The sequence below is a fragment of the Saimiri boliviensis genome, chromosome 2, assembly GCF_048565385.1.
Source record: "Saimiri boliviensis isolate mSaiBol1 chromosome 2, mSaiBol1.pri, whole genome shotgun sequence".
NCBI lineage: Eukaryota > Metazoa > Chordata > Mammalia > Primates > Cebidae > Saimiri > Saimiri boliviensis.
In genome coordinates this window covers 106,813,381-106,836,744 of record NC_133450.1, presented here as the reverse complement: position 1 = coordinate 106,836,744, position 23,364 = coordinate 106,813,381, and the positions used below count along the sequence as shown (strand labels likewise).

Sequence of the window (23,364 nt, the reverse complement as noted above, 5' to 3'; positions counted from 1 at the left end):
TGAGTGAGAACATATCGCATATAGTTTTCTGCTCTTGTGTCAGTTTACTGAGAATGATGGCTTCCAGCTTCATCCATGTCCCTGCAAAGGACATGCACTCATCCTTTTTTTATGGCTGTATGGTGAGGCCATTACTGGATATATACCCAAAAGATTATAAATCATTCTATTATAATGACACATGCACAAGTATGTTTATTGTGGCACTGTTTACAATAGCAAAGTCTTGGAACCAACCCAAATGCCCATCAAGGACACTGGATAAAGAAAATCTGGCACATATACACCATGGAATACTAGGGAGGACTATATTTCTTGGAAATACATGTACATAAACAATAACAGATGCTGAATTTTCTAGACTATGCTAAGATGGTAATAACTTGTAACTAAGAAATTGACCTTAATAATTTATAGGATGTTCCATTTCAACATACTATCAAGAAAGAATGAAAATCCTTGTATGTTCTTTGTAAATTCTGGATATCAGCCCCTTGTCAGATGGGTAGACTGCAAAAATTTTTTCCCATTCTGTTGGTTGCCGATTCACTCTACTGACTGTTTCTTTTGCCGTGCAGAAGCTGTGGAGTTTGATTAGGTCCCATTTGTCTATTTTGGCTTTTGTTGCCATTGCTTTTGGCGTTTTGGTCATGAAGTCCTTGCCTACACCTATGTCCTGAATGGTTTTGCCTAGATTTTCTTGTAAGGTTTTTATGGTATTAGGTCTGATGTTTAAGTCTTTAATCCATCTGGAGTTAATTTTGGTGTAAGGTGTCAGGAAGGGGTCCTGTTTCTGCTTTCTGCACATGGCTAGCCAGTTTTCCCAACACCATTTATTAAACAGGGAGTCCTTTCCCCATTGCTTGTTTTTGTCAGGTTTGTCGAAGATCAGATGGTTGTGGGTATGTTGTATTTCCTGTGAGGCCTCTGTTCTGTTCCATTGGTCTATATCTCTGTTTTGGTACCAGTACCATGCTGTTTTGATTACTGTAGCCTTGTAGTATAGTTTGAAGTCTGGTAGTGTGATGCCTCCCGCTTTGTTCTTTTTGCTTAGAATTGACTTGGCTATGCGGGCTCTCTTTTGGTTCCATATGAAGTTTAAGGTGTTTTTTTCCAGTTCTGTGAAGAAGGTCATTGGTAGCTTGATGGGAATAGCGTTGAATCTGTAAATTACTTTGGGCAGTATGGCCATTTTCACGATGTTGATTCTTCCTATAGAAATCCCATTTGACCCAGCAATCCCATTACTGGGTATATATCCAAAGGATTATAAATCATTCTACTACAAGGACACGTGCACACGAATGTTCATTGCAGCACTGTTTACAATAGCAAAGACCTGGAACCAACCCAAATGCCCAACGATGATAGACTGGATAGGGAAAATGTGGTACATATACACCATGGAATATTATGCAGCCATCAAAAACGATGAGTTCACGTCCTTTATAGGGACATGGATGAACCTGGAAACCATCATTCTCAGCAAACTGACACAAGAGCAGAAAATCAAACACCGTATATTCTCGCTCATAGGCGGGTGTTGAACAATGAGAACACATGGACACAGGGAGGGGAGCACTACACACTGGGGTCTGTTGGGGGGAAATGGGGGAGGGGCGGGGGGGTGGGGAGGTGGGAAGAGATAGCATGGGGAGAAATGACAGATACAGGTGAGGGGACGGAAGGCAGCAAAGCACACTGCCATGTGTGTACCTATGCAACAATCTTGCATGTTCATCACATGTACCCCAAAACCTAAAATGCAATAAAAAAAAAAGAAAAAAAAAAAAAAAAAAAAAGAAAATCCTTGTATGATAACACTAGAAAAATGTAGCATTAGAATCTCAAATCTGAACTTTTTCACTTTGATCATTGCATTGACCAAAATATATGGACTAAAAAATGTGTTTATTATAGAATACTTAGTGATATTTCTGAAAATTTCTCTTACACTATGAGATATGAGACATTCCATAGAGTGACATAGCCCTAGGTGAGAGTCCTCACTTTGGTATTTAGCTGTATGACCTTGCCCAAGGTTAGGAGACCTTTCTTTGTCCTTGCATTTTTGTACCACTGAAATAGAAATATATATTTACTTTGTTTGATTCTTAAGAGAATTAGGTTAGCACATATTTTATGGTACGTAGTAAGTGCCTAAAAAAATTATTATTACACAAAAGGAAATGCTGTTCTCATTAGTAATATGATCATACAGGCAATAAATTTTCTCTGGGGAATGAGAATTTAGGTTGGAGTTTTAGCTGTTACTATGCTTTTTACGCTAAAATAAAAGCATCAAAGTACTATTTTGGTCAGCAGTATATTTTTAGGGGGAGTTAGGGTGATACTTTGAGGCATTTCTATTTTGCTACCATAATGAAATAATATAAAATGTAATTACAGAATTCAGATTTATTTTTTGTAATGCATCTTTACTACAAAGAAGGAAACATGATCAGAGCTGTAGAAACAATGAAGTGTTTTAGCCTATGCAGTTTACTTAGCAGTATATTGTGCCTGTATTTGCTGATATGTGTGCAGAATACATGTATATGAATATATATGCAGAATACATATATATTCATATAAGTATGTATATATGAACATTTATTATATTATTTTCATAACAACAAAATCCCAGAAACTTGCACTTTTTCAATTGGGATAGTTTACAAGCAGATTATGCATATGGTAGATGTGCACTGATGGAATGGATGGATTCTTGCTAGAAGACAGAAATTGAATGATATTAAAGACGTTAAAGAAACAGGGCACAACAGAGCAAATGATTCTGATATATGTACAAAAATGTACACATGCGTGTGTGCACACACACACACATACACACACAATTTCTGAAAGAATGTTCTATAATGTAAAATTGGTTTTCTCCTAGGAGGATATCTTACTTTGGAAGGAGATGTACTTCTGGATTTCTGATATTTTTCTGCATATATGAATGTGAAAATTAGCTTAAAATATATTCATGGAAGGAAATAAATGAAAAGGCAACAATTGCTGTATCAATATGGTTGTCATATAATTGATTTATATTTATATGTGTTTATGTGGTCTGTCCTAGTTATTCTGAAATGCTATAATAAACATAAATTTCAAAAAGATTCAGCACTGATTGACAGATTTAGATAAATGATTAAATTATAGAAGTTATAATTTATGTAATGGTACAATTAATTGTTTATTGATTTTTAGTATTTCTGACAATGTCAGTATTAAATTAAGCAATAGCTTAATTTTTCTTTTTAAATAAATTTTTAATATTGAATATCTTAATATAATTAGTCTTTTTAATTTTGACTCTAAGATCATTCACATATCTTTACAAATGGAGGCAGCAGAAATAATATACTAAACTCAAGTTTTTGTTGTTTCACCTTACGCCTGTTTTTTATTATGATGATTTGGAAATTTATTATCTCTCACTTTTACTTCTGCAGACAAAATAAGTCATAGTTAAAGTCAAATTACAATGCTTTTATTCATTTCAAGAACATTTTTAAAACTCAGCCAATTTCTGCATTAAAAATATTAGTGGTTGGCTGGGCATGGTGGCTCACACCTGTTATTCCCTATATTTTGGGAAGTGGAGGCAGACAGATCACAGTCAGGAGTTTGAGACCAGCCTGGCCATCATGATGAAACCCTGTCTCTACTAAAAAAAAAAAAAAAAAAAAAAAAAAAAAAAAAAATATATATATATATATATATATATATATATGTAAAATACAACAATGAGCATGGCATGGTGTCACGTGGCTGTGGTTCCAGCTACTCTGGAAGGAAGCTGAGGCAGGCGAATTGTTGAACCAGGAAGGTGGAGGTTGCAGTGAGCCAAGACTCCATCTCAAAAACAAACAAACAAACAAAACTTAGTGGTTGAATATCCATTGATACTATTAAATAGATCTTATAGGAAAGAAAGTTAAACATCATGTCTCATAGAGCCAAGTTAACTATGCTTTAGAGGAAAATGAAAAGCTCAGAAAGAGGTAGAAATCATAAATCAATAATCTACCATAAAGTTAAAAAATAAATAACATGCCTATGTATTTCTTTCATAGACATCTATGTTGCAATAGACAGTTTTTTTCTGTTGAATAAAATACAGGAAAAACAAAAAAATCAGTGGTTTAATATCCATTTGTACTATTACATAGATCTATTAGCTTCATCAGGGTAGGGGTTTTTCAGGTTCATTCACTGCTATATCCTAAGTGTCATGTGCCTGTTAAACAGTAGGTGATGCTTAAATATGCATTAATTTATGCATTGTATTAACATTAGAGTGCAAGTTGAATTAATTTAAATATGATGAAATTGAGCTATGGAGCTTATGAATAATTAAATTATCCTGTTTTGATAAGAAAGCTTATTTCAGAAAGGAAAGGAGAATGCTAATATAGTTATTGAAATCATAATATGTTGTACATTCCACTGGAAAGCTTTTTCATGCTAATATATTTAAATCCTATTGTATGATAGTCCTGCTATAATTTGCGATTGATCACCCGGTTAACAATCACTATATTGTTCAAAGATACCTCATAAGCATTTTTTGATACACTCTTTTTTTGTGCTTGCCTCCTTTGAAGAACCCCTGTAAGCATTCAGCCAGGTGTTGAGAAGACATGTAGCAGCTGAGAACCCATCTTTTGGCACCATCCTCAGAAACCAGCTTTGGAGATGCTTTCACTCTGTCCGTCTTCTGCAGCAGCCAGGCAGAGTGCTGACTCCTTCACAGCAGTGAGGAACGCTTCACGCTCCAGAAGTAAGTTGATTGCATTCAGTTCAATCATTGTCAATGGTTTTAAAACCCTTAAGGGAAGAAAACTAAAAATCTTATTAACTTACATACAAATTAAACCTAGTATTATTCATCACCGATTATCTTGTTTCTTTTTTGAGTCATATATTTCTGGAGATGAAATGTCTACCACTTTTTGTGTTAATAACCTATATTCTTATGGAATTTTCTGGTTTTTCTTTCAGGATTTGTGTTTCACATGCATTGTCATAATTTATACTAATAACCGTAAGGCCTGGACAAGGAATAGATTAAAATAACAATCTTTACAAATCAAAAAAAGGTTCAAAATGGCCAAGTATTTTTTCAAATTTGTTTGTCTAATAAATTATGAAACTGGAATACAATTTCTCGTTTTCGAATTTTTAAAAAATGAGTGCTGCTTCCATGAGTGTAATGCCCAGCACTATATGGAGGGTAATGGGCTGGTGCCAGAAAGAGCACTTTTCCTGATTGGTTGGTTTATTGAATGACATGTTATCTGGGTCATTCAAGAAGGGTTTATGGAAGCCTTTAAATGTGCATACTAGAAAAAAAAAAGAAAATGAAAATCATATATAGGAAAATGAATTAAAATCAGCGGACATGAATAGTCTGTAAAATGCATAACACAATGTACTGCATAGTACCACAAAACAAATTCCCAGCCATAAATTTATTATGGGTTTTCTAACTTCTAGATGAATCAGGTAAATGCATTAGTTTTAAAAGATTATTTATGATCATAAGATTTGAAAATAAAGACAATGTCTCAGGAAAAGTTTAGACTTTCCTGGTTCATACTTTTGAGCCTGTTGTTTTGCCAAGTTTCTAGTTTAACTTTATGTTTGAGACTTTTTTTTTTTCTCCTAAATACGTAATGTAGGCATTTCATGTTGCTCTTGGGGATATATTTATATCACAATGTCACTGCACAGAAAATTGATTGTAGGCACACTTTTATAAAGAGCAAAAGTTTGATATAGCTGAAATTGTCTATCAATGATTGGATGCTTGGCAATTAAAATTTTCTTGGAGTGAACAGGTAAGAGATAATAAATCCACTTTTACTTTGCAATATATTACATGTCAATGTGCAATATGAATATATGTTAATAGAAGAATATAAAAAACTTTAGTTAAGAATTTGTATCTGAATCATGATGTTACTAATTACATAACATTTAAAATAGGCAGCCAGTATGTTGTCGCTACTATGCTCAAAGTGGTGTCGAAGGACTACTTTCAAGACACATACAAAAATAATGTATTTAGATTATATTGAGGTTAATATTATAACTGTGATGATAGTATAAAATGATGAATCTGAGTATGCAGATTAATTCAAAACATTATTTTAGTGTAGGTTTTTTCTCTTTATATTTTATTACGTGATACCTCTTGTGTACATGATTTATTCATTTATTTTAGGAATTGCTTTTGTTGATTTTCTTCTTTAGCTTTGCATTAAATGAAGCAACTTGAGGAATACATTCTAAATTTTCTGTGATTTACATTTCTTAAGGAAACAGAGGACCTTGACCAAGCTTGAGGTGATTTCATATACTGTGAAAATGTAAAAATGGATAGTTTGTTTCTCTATGCCAACCCCACGGGAAACTCCTGAGATTTTATCTTCCCAAACAATTAGTTAATTAATGATTTTAGTTTTGTTTTGTTTTCCACTGGTGAGGCTTTTTCTAGATAAAAGCATTTACTTTACGAAAGCTGTTAGACAAGAAAGTATATTAGCTGATAGAGTCTCTAGTGTAAATCACAAAACTAAGCAAATTCAAACACATTTTCATTTACTAATTGCTAAAATCAAGGCCAAAGGATTTTCTTAATTAACCTGGAAATTAAAGGCTAACCAGAAATAATTTATATATTGAAAAAGACTCTTCCAAGTTAATGCTTGATTCAGTTTTTTCAATTAGCAGTCCATTAGTGTTGAGAAGTAGTACCTCCTTTTCTCTATTTCTTCTTTGGAGTAACATTAGGTTAAAGTCTCGCATGAAATTAATCACCCTGAAAAAAAACAGAAAGTAAAAACACATTCCTAATTAGTTCCTCCAACTTCAAATAGCTCATTGAAAATTCATAGCACATCCATTAAAATCCCTTTAAAAATAAGTGGAATACCAGGAAGTTTCTTAGAGTGAATGGACTAGTAGTAGTAAAATAATGATGCAATGGAATATCCACTTGTGATTAAGGCAGGACAGCTGAGATGGTAATGGCTGCGATTATGATTATTTTTCCTCACTGTGGCATTTTCAATTAGCCTTGGACAGTAGAAGAGTACTTTTGTCTGTTTCTCTATTTGTTCTCACTTGACAAAAGTATTGATGAATTTAAACAATGCATAATCATGTCTTAACAGCAAATGTGCCTATAGGTACATGCTTTTGCAAATACATATGTATGTGTGTGTATTTAGCTGCATGTATGTGTATGTATATATTTATGTATATATGTGTGTATATATGTAAAGATAATTTAGTATACACATAATGATTATAATCATTCTACAAAGCTAATATGCCTTTTAAATATTAAGGTATCCTTAATGACATTAAATCTATAATATTTAAGGGATGTTTTTATTTTTCTGAAATGAACTCCCTTATATTTAAAGGTTGTAAATTATCACCTTTTGTGACATTATTTGAAAGTGGCTTAACTACCTATCACAATAATGGTCAACATATTATCATTTGACAATTTCTAATACTCTTTACTAAACATTAATTTATTTGCTATGTATGCCGCTCTGTGAGTAAAGTTTTCATTTCTCTATTTTCTCAACCATATGTTAGTCTGTTTTTGTATGACTGTAAGGAAATACCCAAGGCTGGATAATTTAGAAAGAAAAGAGATTTAACTGGCTCAAGAACTGTGGAGCCAACATCTGCTTCTGGTGAGAGCCTCAGGAAGGTAATCATTATGACAGAAGATAAAGGGGGAGCAGGCACATGACATGGAGGGTGCGGAGCAGGAGAGAAAGTAGGGAGGTGCTACTCTGTTTTTAACAACCAGATGTGACATGAACTAACTGACCAGCAACTTACTCATCACCAAGAAACAATTCGTGAATTATCTATCCCCATAATCTAATACCTCTCACTAAGCCCTGCCTCCTACATTGGTGATTACATTTTAACATGAAATTCGGAGGGGATAATGTCTAATCCATTAACATCCAATGTTAATGTTGGATGTTTAATCCAAACCTTGTCATTCCATCCCTGGTCCCCAAAATCACATGTTCTCATACTGCAAAATAAAATTATCGCTTGCCAGTAGACCCCAAGAGTTTTTAATCTTTCCAACATTAAGTCTGAAGTCCTAAATCTCATCTGAGACTCAGCTCCTTCCACCTGTGGGCCTGTAAGATCAAAATGAGTTATTTGCTCCCAAAATACAATGGTGGTACCAGCACTGGGTAAGCATTAGCATTCCAAAAGGGAGAAACTGGCAAAAAGAAAGGGATAATAAGCCCCATACAACTCTGAAACCCAGTAGGGCAGGCATTAAATCTAAAAGCTCTTACATAATCTTTGACTCCATGTTCCATATCATGTTGTGAAGGATGGGCTTACAAAGACTTGGGTAGCCCTCCCCTGTGGCTTTGCAGGACATAGCTCACAGAGCTGCTCTCACAACTTGGAGTTGTATGCTGTGGCTTTTCCGAGCAGAGAGTTCAAGCTGCCAGTGAATCTACCACTCTGGGGTCTGGAAGACAATGACTTCCTTCCCACAGCTCCACTAGGCAGTGTCCTAGTGGAGATGCTGTATGGAGTCTCCCTGCTTTCCCTCAGCATTGCCCTCGTAGTTTCTCCATGTGGAGCTCCACTCCTGTGGCAAGCTTCTGCTTGGACTCCCAGGCTTTCCTATATATCCTCTGAAATCTAGGTGGTAGCCAACAAGGCCCCTTTACTCTTGCATTCGGAGCATCTGTAGATAAGCAACATGTGGAAACTACCAGCGCTTATGGCTTTTACTTTCTGGAGCTGTGTCTTGAGCTGTATTTGGGCTGCTTTGAGCTGTGACTGTAGCTGAAGCAACAAGTATATAGGGAGCAATATCCCAATGCTGCTCAGGGCAGTGGGCGCTTAGGCCTGGTCCCTAAAACCATTCTATTCTCCTAGGCCTCTGGGCCTAGATCTCCTTGTCCAGAGGCCCAGGAGAATAGAAAGGTTTCAGGACCAGGCCCAAATCCCTTCAAGGCATTTTCCCTATTGTCTTGGATGTCAGCACTTGGCTTCCTTCTAGTCATGTACACCTGTCTAGAACATGGTTGCTCCATAGGTTGTTTATATTCTTTCTCTGTCACTTGGCCAGTTTGCAAATTTTCCAAACTTTTATCCTCTGCTTCCCTTTAAAGTATAAATAATTTGCTCCTGTATCTAATTTAGGCTGTTAAAAGGAGCCATGTCACTTCTTGAATATTTTGCTACTTATAGCTTTTTTCAGCAAGACACCCTAAGTCATCACTTTTAATTTTAAACTTTCACAGATCCCTAGGACCTGGATACAATGCAGCCAAGTTATTTCCTAGGGTGAAACAGGGAGGACTTTTACTTCACTTCCCAGTAACTTTCTCATTTCCATCTGAGACCTTGTCAGTGTGATCTTAACCATCCCTATCTCTGTCTGCATTTTGATCACAACCATTTAACCAGTCTTTAAGAAGTCTAAACTTTCCCTCATCTTTCTATCTTCTGAGATCTCCAAAATCTGCCAAACTCTGCCTATTACCCAATTCCAAAGCCACTTTCACATTTTCAGTTATCTTTATAGCAATGTCCCGCTACTTAATACCAATTATCTGTGTTAGTTCATTTTTTATCACTTTAAAGAAATGCCTCAGGCTGAAAAATGTATAAAGAAGAAAGGATTAATTGGCTCATGATTCTCTAGATCATAGGAAGTATGGTGTCAGCATCTGCTTTTGGTGAGGACCTCAGGAACTTACAATAATGGGAGAAAATGAAGCAGGAGACAAAGGGTCACATGATGATAGTGGGAACAAGAGAGCAAGCAGGGAGATGCCACCACTTTTTAAACAACTGGATCTTGTATGAACTAAGAACTCACTCATCACCAAGGAGATGGCACCAAGTTATTGATGAGAAATCCACCCTCATGATCCAAACACCTCCCACTAGGCTTCATTTCCAACACTGGGGATTACATTTCAACGTAAGTTTTAAAGGAGACAAACATACAAACCAAAGCAAATCTGAGATATTTTTTCATGGTTAATATCTTTAGGTATATATGTCTATGCTTGAAATCATCCTATAAAATATGATCCACAAAACATACAGATACAAAATAAAGATTATCAATAGAACAAAAACAATATGCTATCTATGAATGCTTATCTAGTTACATGAATTAAGTTCAATTAGTTTCAATGATATCAAAAGTTATAACAAATTAAACATGTTATGTTATGCAGTATTCACTTTACAAAGAAGGAAGAATAAAAAATTCTCAAAGAGCAAAACATTCTTTATAATAGCTCTCACAAATTTATATAGTATAGACCTTGATAGTCAATTCCAAATCAATATATATAATTACCTACATACCTTAAATTTAACTTGTGGAAAACTAACCTCTTGGTTATCTTGCCATATACATTCTTTTGGTATTTTTGAGCTCAGTATATGGCTCACCATTTACCAGCAAAATTCTGAATCATTTTGTCATCTCTCTCAATCTTTCATTCCACAAAAACAATTCATCACCCAATCTGGTAAGATTTACCTACAAAGAAAATTCTGAAATTCATCTACTTTTCCTTTTTTTCCACCATCAGTATGCTTACCTTGACTACCTTGATTTCTCACCTACACTCTACCCAAAGAGCCTCCTAAATTACCTACCTTAACTAGTTAGGTATCTATTCTATTTCCCATACACAGACAGAGTGAACTTGCAAAACACAAAATGAGATGTCATGACCTCATTAAAGACCATAATTCTTAGACTAAAAACAAAGTTATTTAACATGGCTTACAGTGTTGTACACAGTTTGACATTTTTCTAAATGCCCCCAAGTTGTCCCCCATCATGCCCTTCTTCTTGCATTCAAGGCACAAAGACCTTTCTGTTCTTTTTCACATAATGTCACTTCCTACCAAGGTCTTTGCACGTGTCTGTTTCTCTCTGAGCCACTCACTTTTTTGCCTAGTATCTCATTGGGTAACCTTTCTGAAGGAAGTTTCACTGGTCAGCCAAAGGAGATTTGCTCTTTCTACTATATGGTCTCATAGTATCATATAACTGTATTTCATTATAATTTTATGTTTCATTGTTCAGTTTTCTTATTAATATAGTCTTCTCCAGAATGTAAACACTGCAAGCTCAAAATCAACATCAATTTTGTTCACCATTTAAATGCCTTTTTTATTATTTTTGTATATAATCACAGGCATATTTATTTCTCTCTCTGTGTGTGTGTGTCTCTTTTTCTCTCTCTTTCCAGGTTAATATGGCTGAAAGTTTTGTGTAAAAAATAATTACAGACTTGGTAGGGAGGTAAGGCAGTATACTACAGAAACATATGATAAACAGTGAGGGAAAGCTACAAATAGTCATGTGAATTCAGTGGAAAAGGAGATTACTTTCATCTGAGATAATGCAAATATGCTTATTAGAAGTAGAATTTTTCTGGCCTTCAGAGAGAGGCTTCAGCATTATACTACTGTGGTTAATATGCTGATGTATTGTCTCTTTTAAATAAAAATTCTAAAAACTAGATGCAGAGTCTTTCTGAAAGCTCATAAATACTGACACAACAGCTAAAAATGCCTTAGCTGACAGTTGCTTGATATAGAGGAGTCTCTGCTATCTCTGCCTGCTGTTAATGTTGGTCTTTAGGTTGCTAACACTATGGTTCTTACTGTGAAGTGTCCGGGGAAGAAGTCTGAATAAATGCTCTGCTTTATAAGATAATGATTAGTTTACATTTAGGACCAGGAGAGATTTATGTAATTTGGAGAGTACTCTTGGCAACGAACATTAGACGCATGACAACAATCTTAATTGCAAAGCATTGGCTATGAAAACCAATGGAAACAATCCAATTTGTACTGACTCAATGTAAGGTTATTAACTCAGTTATTGTGATGAGCAATCCATTTTCTGAATGTGCGGTTGATCTCCATATACCACTACCGACTATTCTATGGAGTATTTTAACATGTTAAATTTAGAATTTCTTTGTAAACTGAGGCATCTCTCATCAATATTAAACAGAATATGGGAGTCTTTACAGCAAGAAAAACATTGGCAGACAACACAAAGGCTTCTTTTAGGATAATTCATGATTTACTATGGGAAAAAATTTGCAGATTGGAAGAATTGTGTATTGATTATAAATGCTAACATCATATTACTAATGATTTGTAATATGAAATTAATAAAACAAAATTTAATATTGGAACTCCATGAAAAATTTTATGAAAAAAGTCAGGAATTTTTTAGACATAGGACTGTCAGGTGAAAACATTAATAGTGCAAGAAAATCTAGAATTGATTTCGAAAAGCATTAACTTAGATGTCACTATTCACTTTGATCGTACAGTTTTCACAAATAAGTATTCAGTAGGTAGAATATTTAAGAATCCCAGTGAGGCAGAAAAGATTATGACAGAGAGGATTCATAAAGCACACCTATTGGGAATGCTGACATGTAGGCAATATATGGATTAGTTGCAAACAATAACCTCTTTCATCACTCCTGATTACGTTGTAAGGCTGGATAATGACTGTGATCTTGCAGAATGGTAGCTTGATCTTACATGTACAACTAATCTTACCTTTGGCCTCTTCGGAATGATCAAGGATAACTGACTTAACATAAAAACACATTTCCCCTGAAGTAACACAATAAAAGACCAAGCACATTAGATGTGACAATTGAGGTGAAAGATTGGGTGCTACTTTGTAAGCAACTATTTTTTATAAGGTGATTTTTCCTGTTAAAGCCTGGCAATCCCAAATACATAATAAGAATCTGGCTTTCTTTTTGATAACTGGCATGCAATTATGGATTACTATGCTAAATCTTCAAGCCTTAACATACTGTTTAATATCTGGAAACAAATAACTTTTTAATACCTGCTTACTTATTTATGTCTTCAAGATGGAGTTCTATTACAGGCAAATGAGCATCTCTTAGATTATTTCAATACCTACTGCAGAAATGATTTCAACACAGAAATCATCTACAATTGAAAAACTCCATTCATTATTTATGAAGTGACAGAATGATAGGGAAAACCTTTTTATAATGAGAATCCTTTACTTAAAAGAGGAGACTGAAGGGAAAATATTCACAAATAAAATTATATGTAATTTTAAATTAATGTTCTCATTTTATCAAGGTTATATTATGAGGCATTTTTCAACATTTCTTGTATGCATCCTGCAATAAAAGAGCAGGTGACCAAAATTTTAGGTCAGGTTTACTAAAAAATGTTTCCAAATGTAACAATTAAACTGATAATAATAGTGGATTTATGGCCTTCATGGAATTTCTTTATGTAGTTATATGCAAGCACTCCAGTCTGAAAATTGGTAAGCCAAAATGTGTCACAAAGTAGTGATTCCAGCAAACAACCAACATTGGAATCACTTCTTGGATTTGTGGTTCTATATTTATCATAACATACATTATCATAACATCTCTTTTGAAAGTTAATAGAGGTATTGTTTACATTTTTAGTGTATTTTATTGGAAGTTTTATACTGGTAATCCTGATTTCTAAATATTTGGGAACGAAACACATGTAAGTAACTTCTTGTTTAGTTGCACAAGGGTACTCATGTCAAGGGATCTATGCTGCCTCAATATGAAAAGTAATGATAGACAAGGAAGGTATTGAGGAAAATGTCAAGTAAGAATCTTTTAGTCATCACATGAATGTCCCCATTTTGGTGTCTTCTGAGTGTATTCCTGGGTCTTATTTAGTGTGGCTTTATGGGCATTCTGGTGCTTACCTATGCAAATAACCCAGAGATAGTTTTTAAATATAATGACACAGTTATCATCTCATATATTGTATGGATGCCTTAATTTAGTATATTTTAATGTCAGATTTTGTGAAACAATTTTATATTTAATAACTTGTCTTTAATTTTAAGGGAAAGGCCAGTGAGAGTGACAGTCCTTTTTACAAAGAGGAATTTTCATAAATAACTCAACATTTTAGGGAAAGGGAAAGGATTATCTCAGAAACTCTTTACCAAGATAACAAGCTTTCATTTAATGTGGTGAAATTATCAATTATTTATTTTGGGCTCTGTGTGTGTGTGTGTGTGTGTGTGTGTGTGTGTGTGTGTGTGTTGTGCCTTGTATAAGCTACCTTTCTCTGCTATTGAAGAAATAAAGATATTTTCTTACACATTCTTTTAATATTTTAAAAGTTTCTTTTCACATTTTTTTGTGTAATGTAATAATTAAGGTGGATTTGGAGTACAGTTTAGTTCCGTTTTATTTTTGCCATACTGATAACCAATTGTCTTATATTGTTTATTGAGTAATTTATCCTTTACATGTTGAAGTGGAATTCTAGCACTGCCATGTACAGTTTTCATAGATGAATGGATATGTCTTGACTTTTCTATTTATTACATTATATTCATCATCTCTGCACAAATACTATACTGTAATGTATTTATCCTATCTGTAATATGTCTCAATAGATTGTGAAATAAATAACTTCTTCCATTCCTTTTTAAAATTGCCTTGCCTAATGTTGGGTTTTTATTCTTTATCTTTCTATTTTAAATTTAGGAGTAGACAAGTTTGGTGAAAAATTGGAGTCACATGTAATTTTCATTTTAGTTGAATAGAAATATTTTATTTTCTTTTTTTAAATAATTATTGTATTTATCAATGTTCTTTATTAGGTCCTATACTAAATTTTTATAAACATCTTGAGTTTCTATTATATTTCTTCACAAATGATGCTTTTTGTGTTTTTGTGTATGGGTTTTTAAAGTATTATATTTTTAAACTGATTTTTCTGAACAGTAATGTTGCTTTTAATTAATATCTCTTCTAAGCAACTATGGTGGAGTCTAACTAGTTTTAGTAGTGTTGGTTATTCCAGTTACATATTTGTAGTTATAATATCCATGAAAATAGCATTATTAAATTTTCCTTATTTTTTAAATCATTATCTAATTGAGCAGGCTAGGAGCTCTATTACAATGACAAATGCAAATGGTGATTAAGGCCATTCTTATAATTTCCATGGCTTTAAAAATGCTACTTTTTGTATTTGCCATAGTGTCTGACATTTGCTTTAAATCATTTTATAGTGAGTAGCAACTTGGGATATATACACTCTCAAACTGCAGAAGCACAATTTTCCTTTTTATTATCCTTCGTAATGAACGTTATGGAGTTTCTATTGTAGTAATCAGTTTTAATTTTTAGTGGGTAATGATGATGAAACTAACCAAACCTTAAGTCTGTTTCTAACTCAGTCTTTAAGAAAGTAATTCTTCCCCACTTACATTGCAGGCAGGATTAAAGTACCATTAAGAAGATTAATGGGATTCTTTTTTCGGGGGGCAGTCAAAGGAGAGGATTATATTTTTGAATACTTCAAGATTTGATAATTTTTTTAAATAATATTTTTTCCAGGCTCAGACTAATGTCCCTCCTCAGCTATTTCCCAGAAAACTATTTTGGCATATTTAAATATGTCATATTTACAATAACTGAAAATAGAAATTTGATTCCCAGGCTGAATCTAGAAGCAAATAGGATTTTTTAAAATAAGTGAGCAATTACGCATATATTTCATAATTGGATAGAACTTGAAACAGCATGACTCTTCATTTATACCCGAAGAGTTAGGGTTCATCAAAAGATTAATTTACCTGAGCTTATGCAGACAATTTGTGTAACTGGCTTATCATCTTCTAGGCTATAACTTTAAAAATATAAAGTTCTTTGAGGAATATTTTATTGTTTTACAGGTAAAATTTCTTGGTTTTCTTTCCCAGTTTACTTCTTTGATTATCATTGCTTTCTATATTGCCATCTGCTGCCATGCACAGGTTGTTATTGTTATCCCATGATTATGGTTTAATATTTTAGTGAATAATAGTGTATTATTATTTTGCAACATTTAATGAAGAAATGTATAGAAAAATTATATACACTTCAATTAATAACTCCAATGTGAAAAACTATGGAGCTATCACTCAGTTCAAGAAATAGAACATTGTTATAATCCCTTTCTGCCTCTGTTTGCAATATCATCCTTCTTCACTAAAGCTAAAAGTTGTTTAATAATCCAAGCTATATAATAGTCATTTCTTTTTTTATTTATGGTTATTGTAAAGTACATGTAAATCATTGTGCATGTGCACAGATTTCCACATAAGGATCTTGTACATATTTTGTTAAGTTTGTACTCATTTATTAATGGCAAGAGTTTTTTTTAATCGATTCACTGGAATTTTCTATGCAGACAGACATGTCATCTGTGAACAAAGAAAGTTTTATTTCTTACTTCTTGATCTGTACAACTTTCATTCCCTTTTCATTTCTTATTGTACTATTCAGAATTCCAGTATACTGTTGAATAGGAATGCTGAGAGGGAACTTTCTTACATTGTTGTTGATTTTAGAGGGAAAGCATCTAGTTTTACACTATAGGGTATATATTAGCTGTAGTTATTTTGTAAGTGTTCTTTGTCAAGTTGAAGTTTTTCTTTCTTTCTAGTTGGCTAATAATTATTATTATAAAGATACTAGATTTTGTCGAATGCTTGTTCTAAATCAGTTGGTATTTTTTTGTTGTTGTTGTTTTTGCTTTAGCTTGTGATGGATTGCACTGATTTTAAAATTTTAAATTAGCTTTACATAAATCTTATTTCATCATGGTATATAATTTTTCCTGCATTGTTTGTTTGATTTGCAATATGTTATTAGGAACTTTTGGATCTAAGTTAAGTAGAGCTATTGGTCTACAGTTTTCCGTTCTTATAATATCTTTATTTGTTTTTATTATTAGGCTAATTCTGTCCACATAGAATGAGTTAAGAAGTGATTCCTTGGCTTCTGTTTCTGTTAGAATTTGTAGAGAACCAATATAATTTCCCCTTACATGTTTTGTAGAATTTGCAAGTGGAATAGTCTGGGCATGGTGCTTTTTTTTTTGAAGTTATTTATGAAAAATTTATGATTAATTCAATATTCATTAACAGATAAAGGGATATTCAGATTATCTGACTCTCTTGGTGTGAGTTTCAGTAGTTTTCTTTCAAGGAATTGATCCATTTTTTCCAGTTTATCAAATTCGTCTGCATATATTTATAATATTTTATTGTCATTCAAATACACATTGAATCAGTAATGTCAACTCCTCTTTCATTTCTGATATAGTAATTCTCTCTTTTTCTTTTCTTGGTTATTCTGGCTAGAAGTTTATAAATGTTACTGATCTTTTCAAACACTAGAATTTCTTGTTTTCCATTTATTGTACTCTGCTTAATTATTACTGTTAATTTTCTTCTGCTTTGTTTAGGTTTATGTTGCTCATTTTTCTCTAGGCTCCTAAAAGTAGAAAGATGATTGAATTTACATATTTTCTAATATATGCATTAAATGCTATAAATATCCCCATAAGCAGTGCTTTTACTGTATCTCACTGCTTTTGTTATGTTTTACGTTTTGTTTATTTCAAAATTTTTAAAAGTTCTCTTGAGACTGACATGTGCATTATTTAGAAGTATATTTCTTATTCCAAATGTTTTTATATTTTCAAGCTATCTTTCTGTCATTAATTTAATTACATTTATTTCCATAATCATCTTAGAACATAACATTTTTTCTATCCTTGTATACTTACCTTTGCATTTCTGTGAGTTTTTGCCTCACATCTCTCTTCTTCTTCTTTTTTTTTTTTTTTTTTTTTTTTGGTGAATATATTTCTTATTTAGTCATTTAGTTTACAGTTGAAACTCTAGGAATTCAAAATTAACATCCTTGCCTGTGAGCTTCTTCTAGACACCAGAAAAAGTTTCAACCTTGTGTTCCACATTGTTCTGCTGTGCTTTGTCCAAATGAACCTTTATGAGACAGCTGCCATCCAGTTTCATGTGGATTCTCTTGCCCACAATTTCACTTGGGAAGACCAACTCCTCAAGGATTGCATCATGCACAGCTGTCAAAGTAAGGCTCCTGAGATGCTTTTGCTTATTTTTTGTATGGCTTTTTCGAGTTGGCTTAGGCAGAATTCTCCTCTGAGCGATAAAGACAACATGCTTCCCACTGAACTTTTTCTCCAATTCGCGTACTAGCCGGACTTGGAATTTCTGGAAAGATTTTAATTGAGGAATGGGAACAAAGATTATGATAGCTTTCCGACCACCACCAACTTCAATTTCCTTGGCTGCCCTAATATTCAGCTCCCTGAGCTGAGCCTTGAGGTCCGAGTTCATCCCCATATCCAGAAGAGCCTGGGAGATGCAGGACTCGAACTCAACTGACTTCTCGCCAGTGGGCTTCACGATCTTGACGGTAGAGAACTGAACATGGCTTTCTCCTTGGTGAGTGCTGGTTTAGGAAAATACCCAAATCTCCTGCCTCACATCTTTTATTGCTTGTTTCCATGAATTTATGTTAAGGATTGTTATGTCTTCCTGAAGAACTGACACTTTTCCTTACTAAATGTTCCTGTTTTTAATAACTTGTATTGCTCTGAAGTCAGCTTTGTCTGAAATTGATACAGCTACCTCAGCTTTCTTTTGATTCGTGTTAGTATGCTCTATATTTCTTTATCCCTTTAGTTTTAAGAATAGGGAAAATAATTTACCCGACCTTGTAGCATCTCCGAGACAGGATTTCCAACCACTTGAGCCAAACTTAGACTTTACTTTTTCGTCCTCACTTTCTTTATGCCAATTGAGACTCTGACTTATCTTTTTTTTTTCTCCTGAAAAAAAGCTTTTTAACATTTTTTGCAGTGCATGTGTGCTTGTGAGGAATTTCCATAGTTCAAAGGACGAGTGTGGTGGTTCATGCATGTAAGTACAGCAGTTTGGGAGGCTGAAACAGTAGGATTGCTTGAGCTCAGGAGATCAAAATCAGCCTGGGCAAGGAAGCGAGACCTAATTTCTTCAAATAATAATAATAATAATAAAAATAGCAGGATGTATGGCACCTGCCTATAGACCCGGCTACTAGGGGCGCTGATATAGTAGGATCACTTGAACGTGGGAGGTTGAGACTGCAGTGAGCCATGATCATGCCACTGTAGTGAGACCCTGTCTCAAAAAGAAAGGAAAGGGAGATGGGGAGGGAGGGGGGGAGGGGAGAGAGGGAGGGTCTTACGGTTTTTATTTTATTTGAGAAAGCCTTATTTTTTTTTTTTTTTTTTTTTGCTTTTTGGAGGAAAAAATGTTGCTAGCTACAGTATCACAAGTTGGTCTTGTTTTTCCTTCATCATTTTATGTATTCTGTTCTACATTTTTTTTGTTCAGCCATTGTATATATTTTGTTTTTCTATTGCTAGTTCTTTATTTATTTATTTTTATTGCATTTTAGGTTTGGGGGTACATGTGAAGAACATGCAAGATTGTTGCATAGGTACACACATGGCAGCGTGATTTGCTGCCTTCCTCCCCATCATCTATATCTGGCATTTCTCCCCATGTTATCTCTCCCCACCTTCCCACTCCCCACTGTCCCTCCCCTATTCCCCCCTACAGACCCCAGTGTGTGATGCTCCCTTCCCTGTGTCCATGTGATCTCATGGTTCAACATCCACCTGTGAGTGAGAGCATGCAGTGTTTGATTTTCTGTTCTTGTGTCAGTTTGCTGAGAATGATCCTGATGAGAAGCCCAATGCAATTCATATCCTTGCTCTGTAAGTAAAGTGCTTTTCCCTTCTGATTTGTCTCAAGATTTTCACTTTCTAATTTAAATATTGTCTAATTGTATGTTTTTTGGCATTTGTACTGTGTGATGCTTCTCTGAGCTTCCTGGATCTGTAGGTTAGTGTTTGTCTTTAATTTTTAAAAATCCGTGGCCATTATTATTTCAAATGTTTTTTCTACTCCATTATCCTTGTCTTTTCCTTTTGTTGTTTCAAACATTTTGAATGTTCAAACTTTTGAAATTGCTTTACAGCTCTTGGATATTCTGTTCTTTATTATTTTTTTAAATTTATTTTCCCTCTGGTATTTTAATTTGGGAAGTTTCTATTGACATTTCTCAAACTTCGTAAGTCTTTCCTTAGATGAGCCCAACAAGTCATTTTTCCTTTATGTTACAATATTTTAATTTTTACCCTTTCTTTTGATTCTTTCTTATAGTTGCCATTTCTGTTTATATTGTCATCTGCTCTTGCATAATGTCTGATTTTAGAGGTCTTAACATATTAATCATAGTTATTTTAAATGCTCTCTTTGATAACTGTAAAAGCTGAGTCATATCTGCATCTTGTTGTGATGTTTGCTTTGTCTCTTTGAACTGTTTTACTTGCCTGTTGTGATACCTTGAAATTTTTGGTTAAACTTCAGACATGTGGAATTGGGTGATAGAACTGAAGTAAACGGGCTTTTAATTTGAGGATTTATGTTCATTTGGCTGGAGATGGACTTTGTTTAGCATTTGCTCTAGTTGAAGGTGCCAGAGGTTGTAAATTCTATTAGTGTATTTATTTTTATCTTTCTTCTTACTGTTGGACTTCTCTAAGTATTTCTCCTCAGAAAGTGTCTGTGTCTTATAGCTCTCACCTGAAATCCTCTTACTTCATTGGAGCCTTGTTGCAGTGGTAGTAACGTGGGATAGAAGTCTTCTACAATCTTGTGACTGAATCTGTCTTTTAGTGAGCTATATCTCTTGGCTATAATCTTTACAAGTGATCCTGTGGTGATATAGCTCTTTTGTTTTTTTTGTTTTTTCTATTAGATGGATCAGGAAGTCTAAGGTTGGCTCAACTGGGTGGAAATCCTTTCTCGGAGATGGTACAAGGTCTGATAAAATTGTTTCCTGTGGCAAATAGGACTTCCTTGTGGAGAAAAATCTGGGTATATTTCAGAATGGTTACTTTTCCCCTTTCCCTGCCAGAAGCCTCTGGGGATTTTTCTTGTCTATGAGATTATGGTAAATTTATGGAGTAAAATACAATAATATAGGGGGAAACTTTCTAACTACACCCTCTAAGGCTTTCTCACTCTCACTCTCAGCTTTCAGGAAATCACCAAAATTTCCATGTAAATATACTTTTGTCTGGCTCTAGCAGCTGCTGCTTCAGGTAAATAGGATGTCTTCTCTATTTCCCTGATGTGCCTGAGTCTCCAGACTTCACGTTGGCAGTTTTTCTTGTATCTTCATTTCTCTGATGGGTCTATGGAAAGTCACTGGTATTTTGTTTGGCTTCTTATTATTGTAAGGCCTGAAATGACAGCATCCAAGTTATTTTATGTGTTTCAGCTAAAACCTTATTAATCATTTTTAGTGGCCTTTCTGGTTGGTAGTTTACAGATTTTAATTTTGACTAATATGGCTGTCAGTTTCACTAATGACTGATGAACTTCAGTAATTTTTGCATGCTGCTTGTCCTTTTGGACATCTTTGTAGTGCAGTACCTCTTTAAAACTTTTTACCCATGCTTTAAAAAAGGTATTCTGTTATTTTTTCACTAAAAAGTTTCTTATATATTCTTTACATAACTCTTTTGTAAATTATACATGTTATAAATATCATTATCATGTTTTATTCTGAAGATTACTCTTTTAGTATCATAATGGTTATTTTTGATTAATAGAGGTTCTTACTTTTAATGTAGTAGCATTTATTAATCTTTTTCTAACTCTCATTTTATAATTTTTGTTATAAGAAAAGTTTTATAGTCTCCAAATCATAAATATACTATTTAATGCTATTTTCCATAAGCTTATTTTACCTTTCATATTTTCATGTCCATGAACATTGTCTTATATATAAGGAGCTGCATAGGATTTAAGACTTTTTCTTAATCAATAACTAATTGACCTAGAATTCTATCAATGCCGAATATTTTTTACACCACTGCTATGCTCTACCACTTTTATTTAAAATTATTTATAATAGATACTTGATATATTCTGAATGTGTCAGAGTATAGCAGTGAAGTGAATGAAGGTAGTGGTTTTTGACACTTTATTAAATGACTATTTTGTTACATTTGTATCTACACCACACTCATAATTAGTGTAGCTTTATAGTAAATATTGATATCGGATAGTGCCAATTCTTCAGCATTGTTGTATTTCCAAATTTTCCTGGGTTTTCATGATCTTTTTAAAATTTTCTTTCTTTTCTGTTAGAAACACAGCAGTCATTTAAGTTAACCCTCATACTCATGTTGCCGTTTATTCCTACTTCTATGTCTTTCTTCTATCTTTTATTATTTTCTTCCTCTGAAGGACTCTCTTTGAAATTTCCTTTATTGAAGGTAGACTGCTGCCATAGTTTTTATTTTGGTTTATCTGAAAATGTTTTCATTTCTTCTTTATCTGTCTCAATATATTTTGAAGTGTCTTTAATAGTTAAATGCACATTTAGTATTTCCATGTTCTCTGGAATAAACTGATCTATTGATCATCATGAAATACATCTCTTAATCTCTGAAAATATTCTTTCTTTTGAAATCTATTTCAAATAATATGAATATAGCCACTCTAGCTTTATTTTGAGTGTTATTTAAATAAAGTGGCTCTATCATTATTTTACTATACTGTTTGCATTTTTTAGCTTAAAGTGTCTTTCTTTTAGTGGACATATTGTTAGATTTTGCTGTTTTATTCTATTTGATAATTTCTGCCTTTTCATTGCAGTGTACAGATCACTTATATTTCATGCAGTTATTGAGATGATTGGTTTTAATTTTCCATTTTGTTATTTTCATTTTATATGTCCCTATATCTTTGGCTCATTTTTCTCCTCTTTTCTTGCCTTCTTTTAAAATAATTGAACATTTTTATGGTTATATTTTATTTTCTCTGTTGGATTATATACTTAAACTTCTTTATTTATTTTTTTATTTTGCTCCAGTATTTATAAACCTTTACCTTACCAAAGCTTACCTTTAAATGTTATTATACCATATCATATTTGGCAGCAGTTATCAAAGTTTTTGGTACCAGGGACTGATTTCATGGAAGATGATTTTTTCCATGGATGGGATGGAGGTGGCTTTGGAATGATTCAAACACTTTACATTCATTCTGCACTTTATTTCTTTTATTAATACATTATAATATATAATGAAATAATTATACAACTTACCATAATGTAGAATTTGTGGGAGGCCCAAGCTTGTTTTCCTGCAACTGGAGAGTCCCATCTGGGAGTGATGGGAGACAGTAACAGATCCTCAGGCATTAGATTCTTATCAAAGGCATGCAACCTAGATCCCTCACATACAGAGTTCACAATAGGGTTCACACTCCTATGAGAATCTAAAGCCACCTGATAGGAGGTGGAGCTCAGGTGTTAATACAAATGATGGAGAGCAGCTGTAAAT

The 23,364-nt window shown here is 33.6% G+C and overlaps 2 protein-coding genes across 11 annotated transcripts in view; one reads left to right on the top strand and one right to left on the bottom strand.

Annotated features, from left to right (window-relative positions):
* LRFN5 (leucine rich repeat and fibronectin type III domain containing 5) overlaps positions 1-23,364 on the top strand; it is a 268,042-nt gene that overhangs the window by 134,747 nt on the left and 109,931 nt on the right. For all 10 annotated transcript variants that reach the window (XR_012516374.1, XR_012516372.1, XR_012516375.1 and 7 more), the window contains one exon: positions 4,620-4,795. The gene's annotated coding sequence lies outside the window, so the exon portion shown is untranslated. The remainder of the gene's footprint in view (positions 1-4,619; positions 4,796-23,364) is intronic.
* On the bottom strand, positions 17,805-18,313 carry LOC104651785 (small ribosomal subunit protein eS7-like). Its single transcript, XM_039469333.2, has one exon. It carries the CDS (start codon positions 18,296-18,298, stop codon positions 17,855-17,857), a length of 444 nt encoding a protein of 147 aa, XP_039325267.1. The 5' UTR covers positions 18,299-18,313; the 3' UTR covers positions 17,805-17,854.

Excerpts from the sequence above, each read along its gene's own strand:
- LOC104651785 (XM_039469333.2), bottom strand. The coding sequence starts at position 18,298 with ATGGGGATGAACTCGGACCTCAAGGCTCAGCTCAGGGAGCTGAATATT.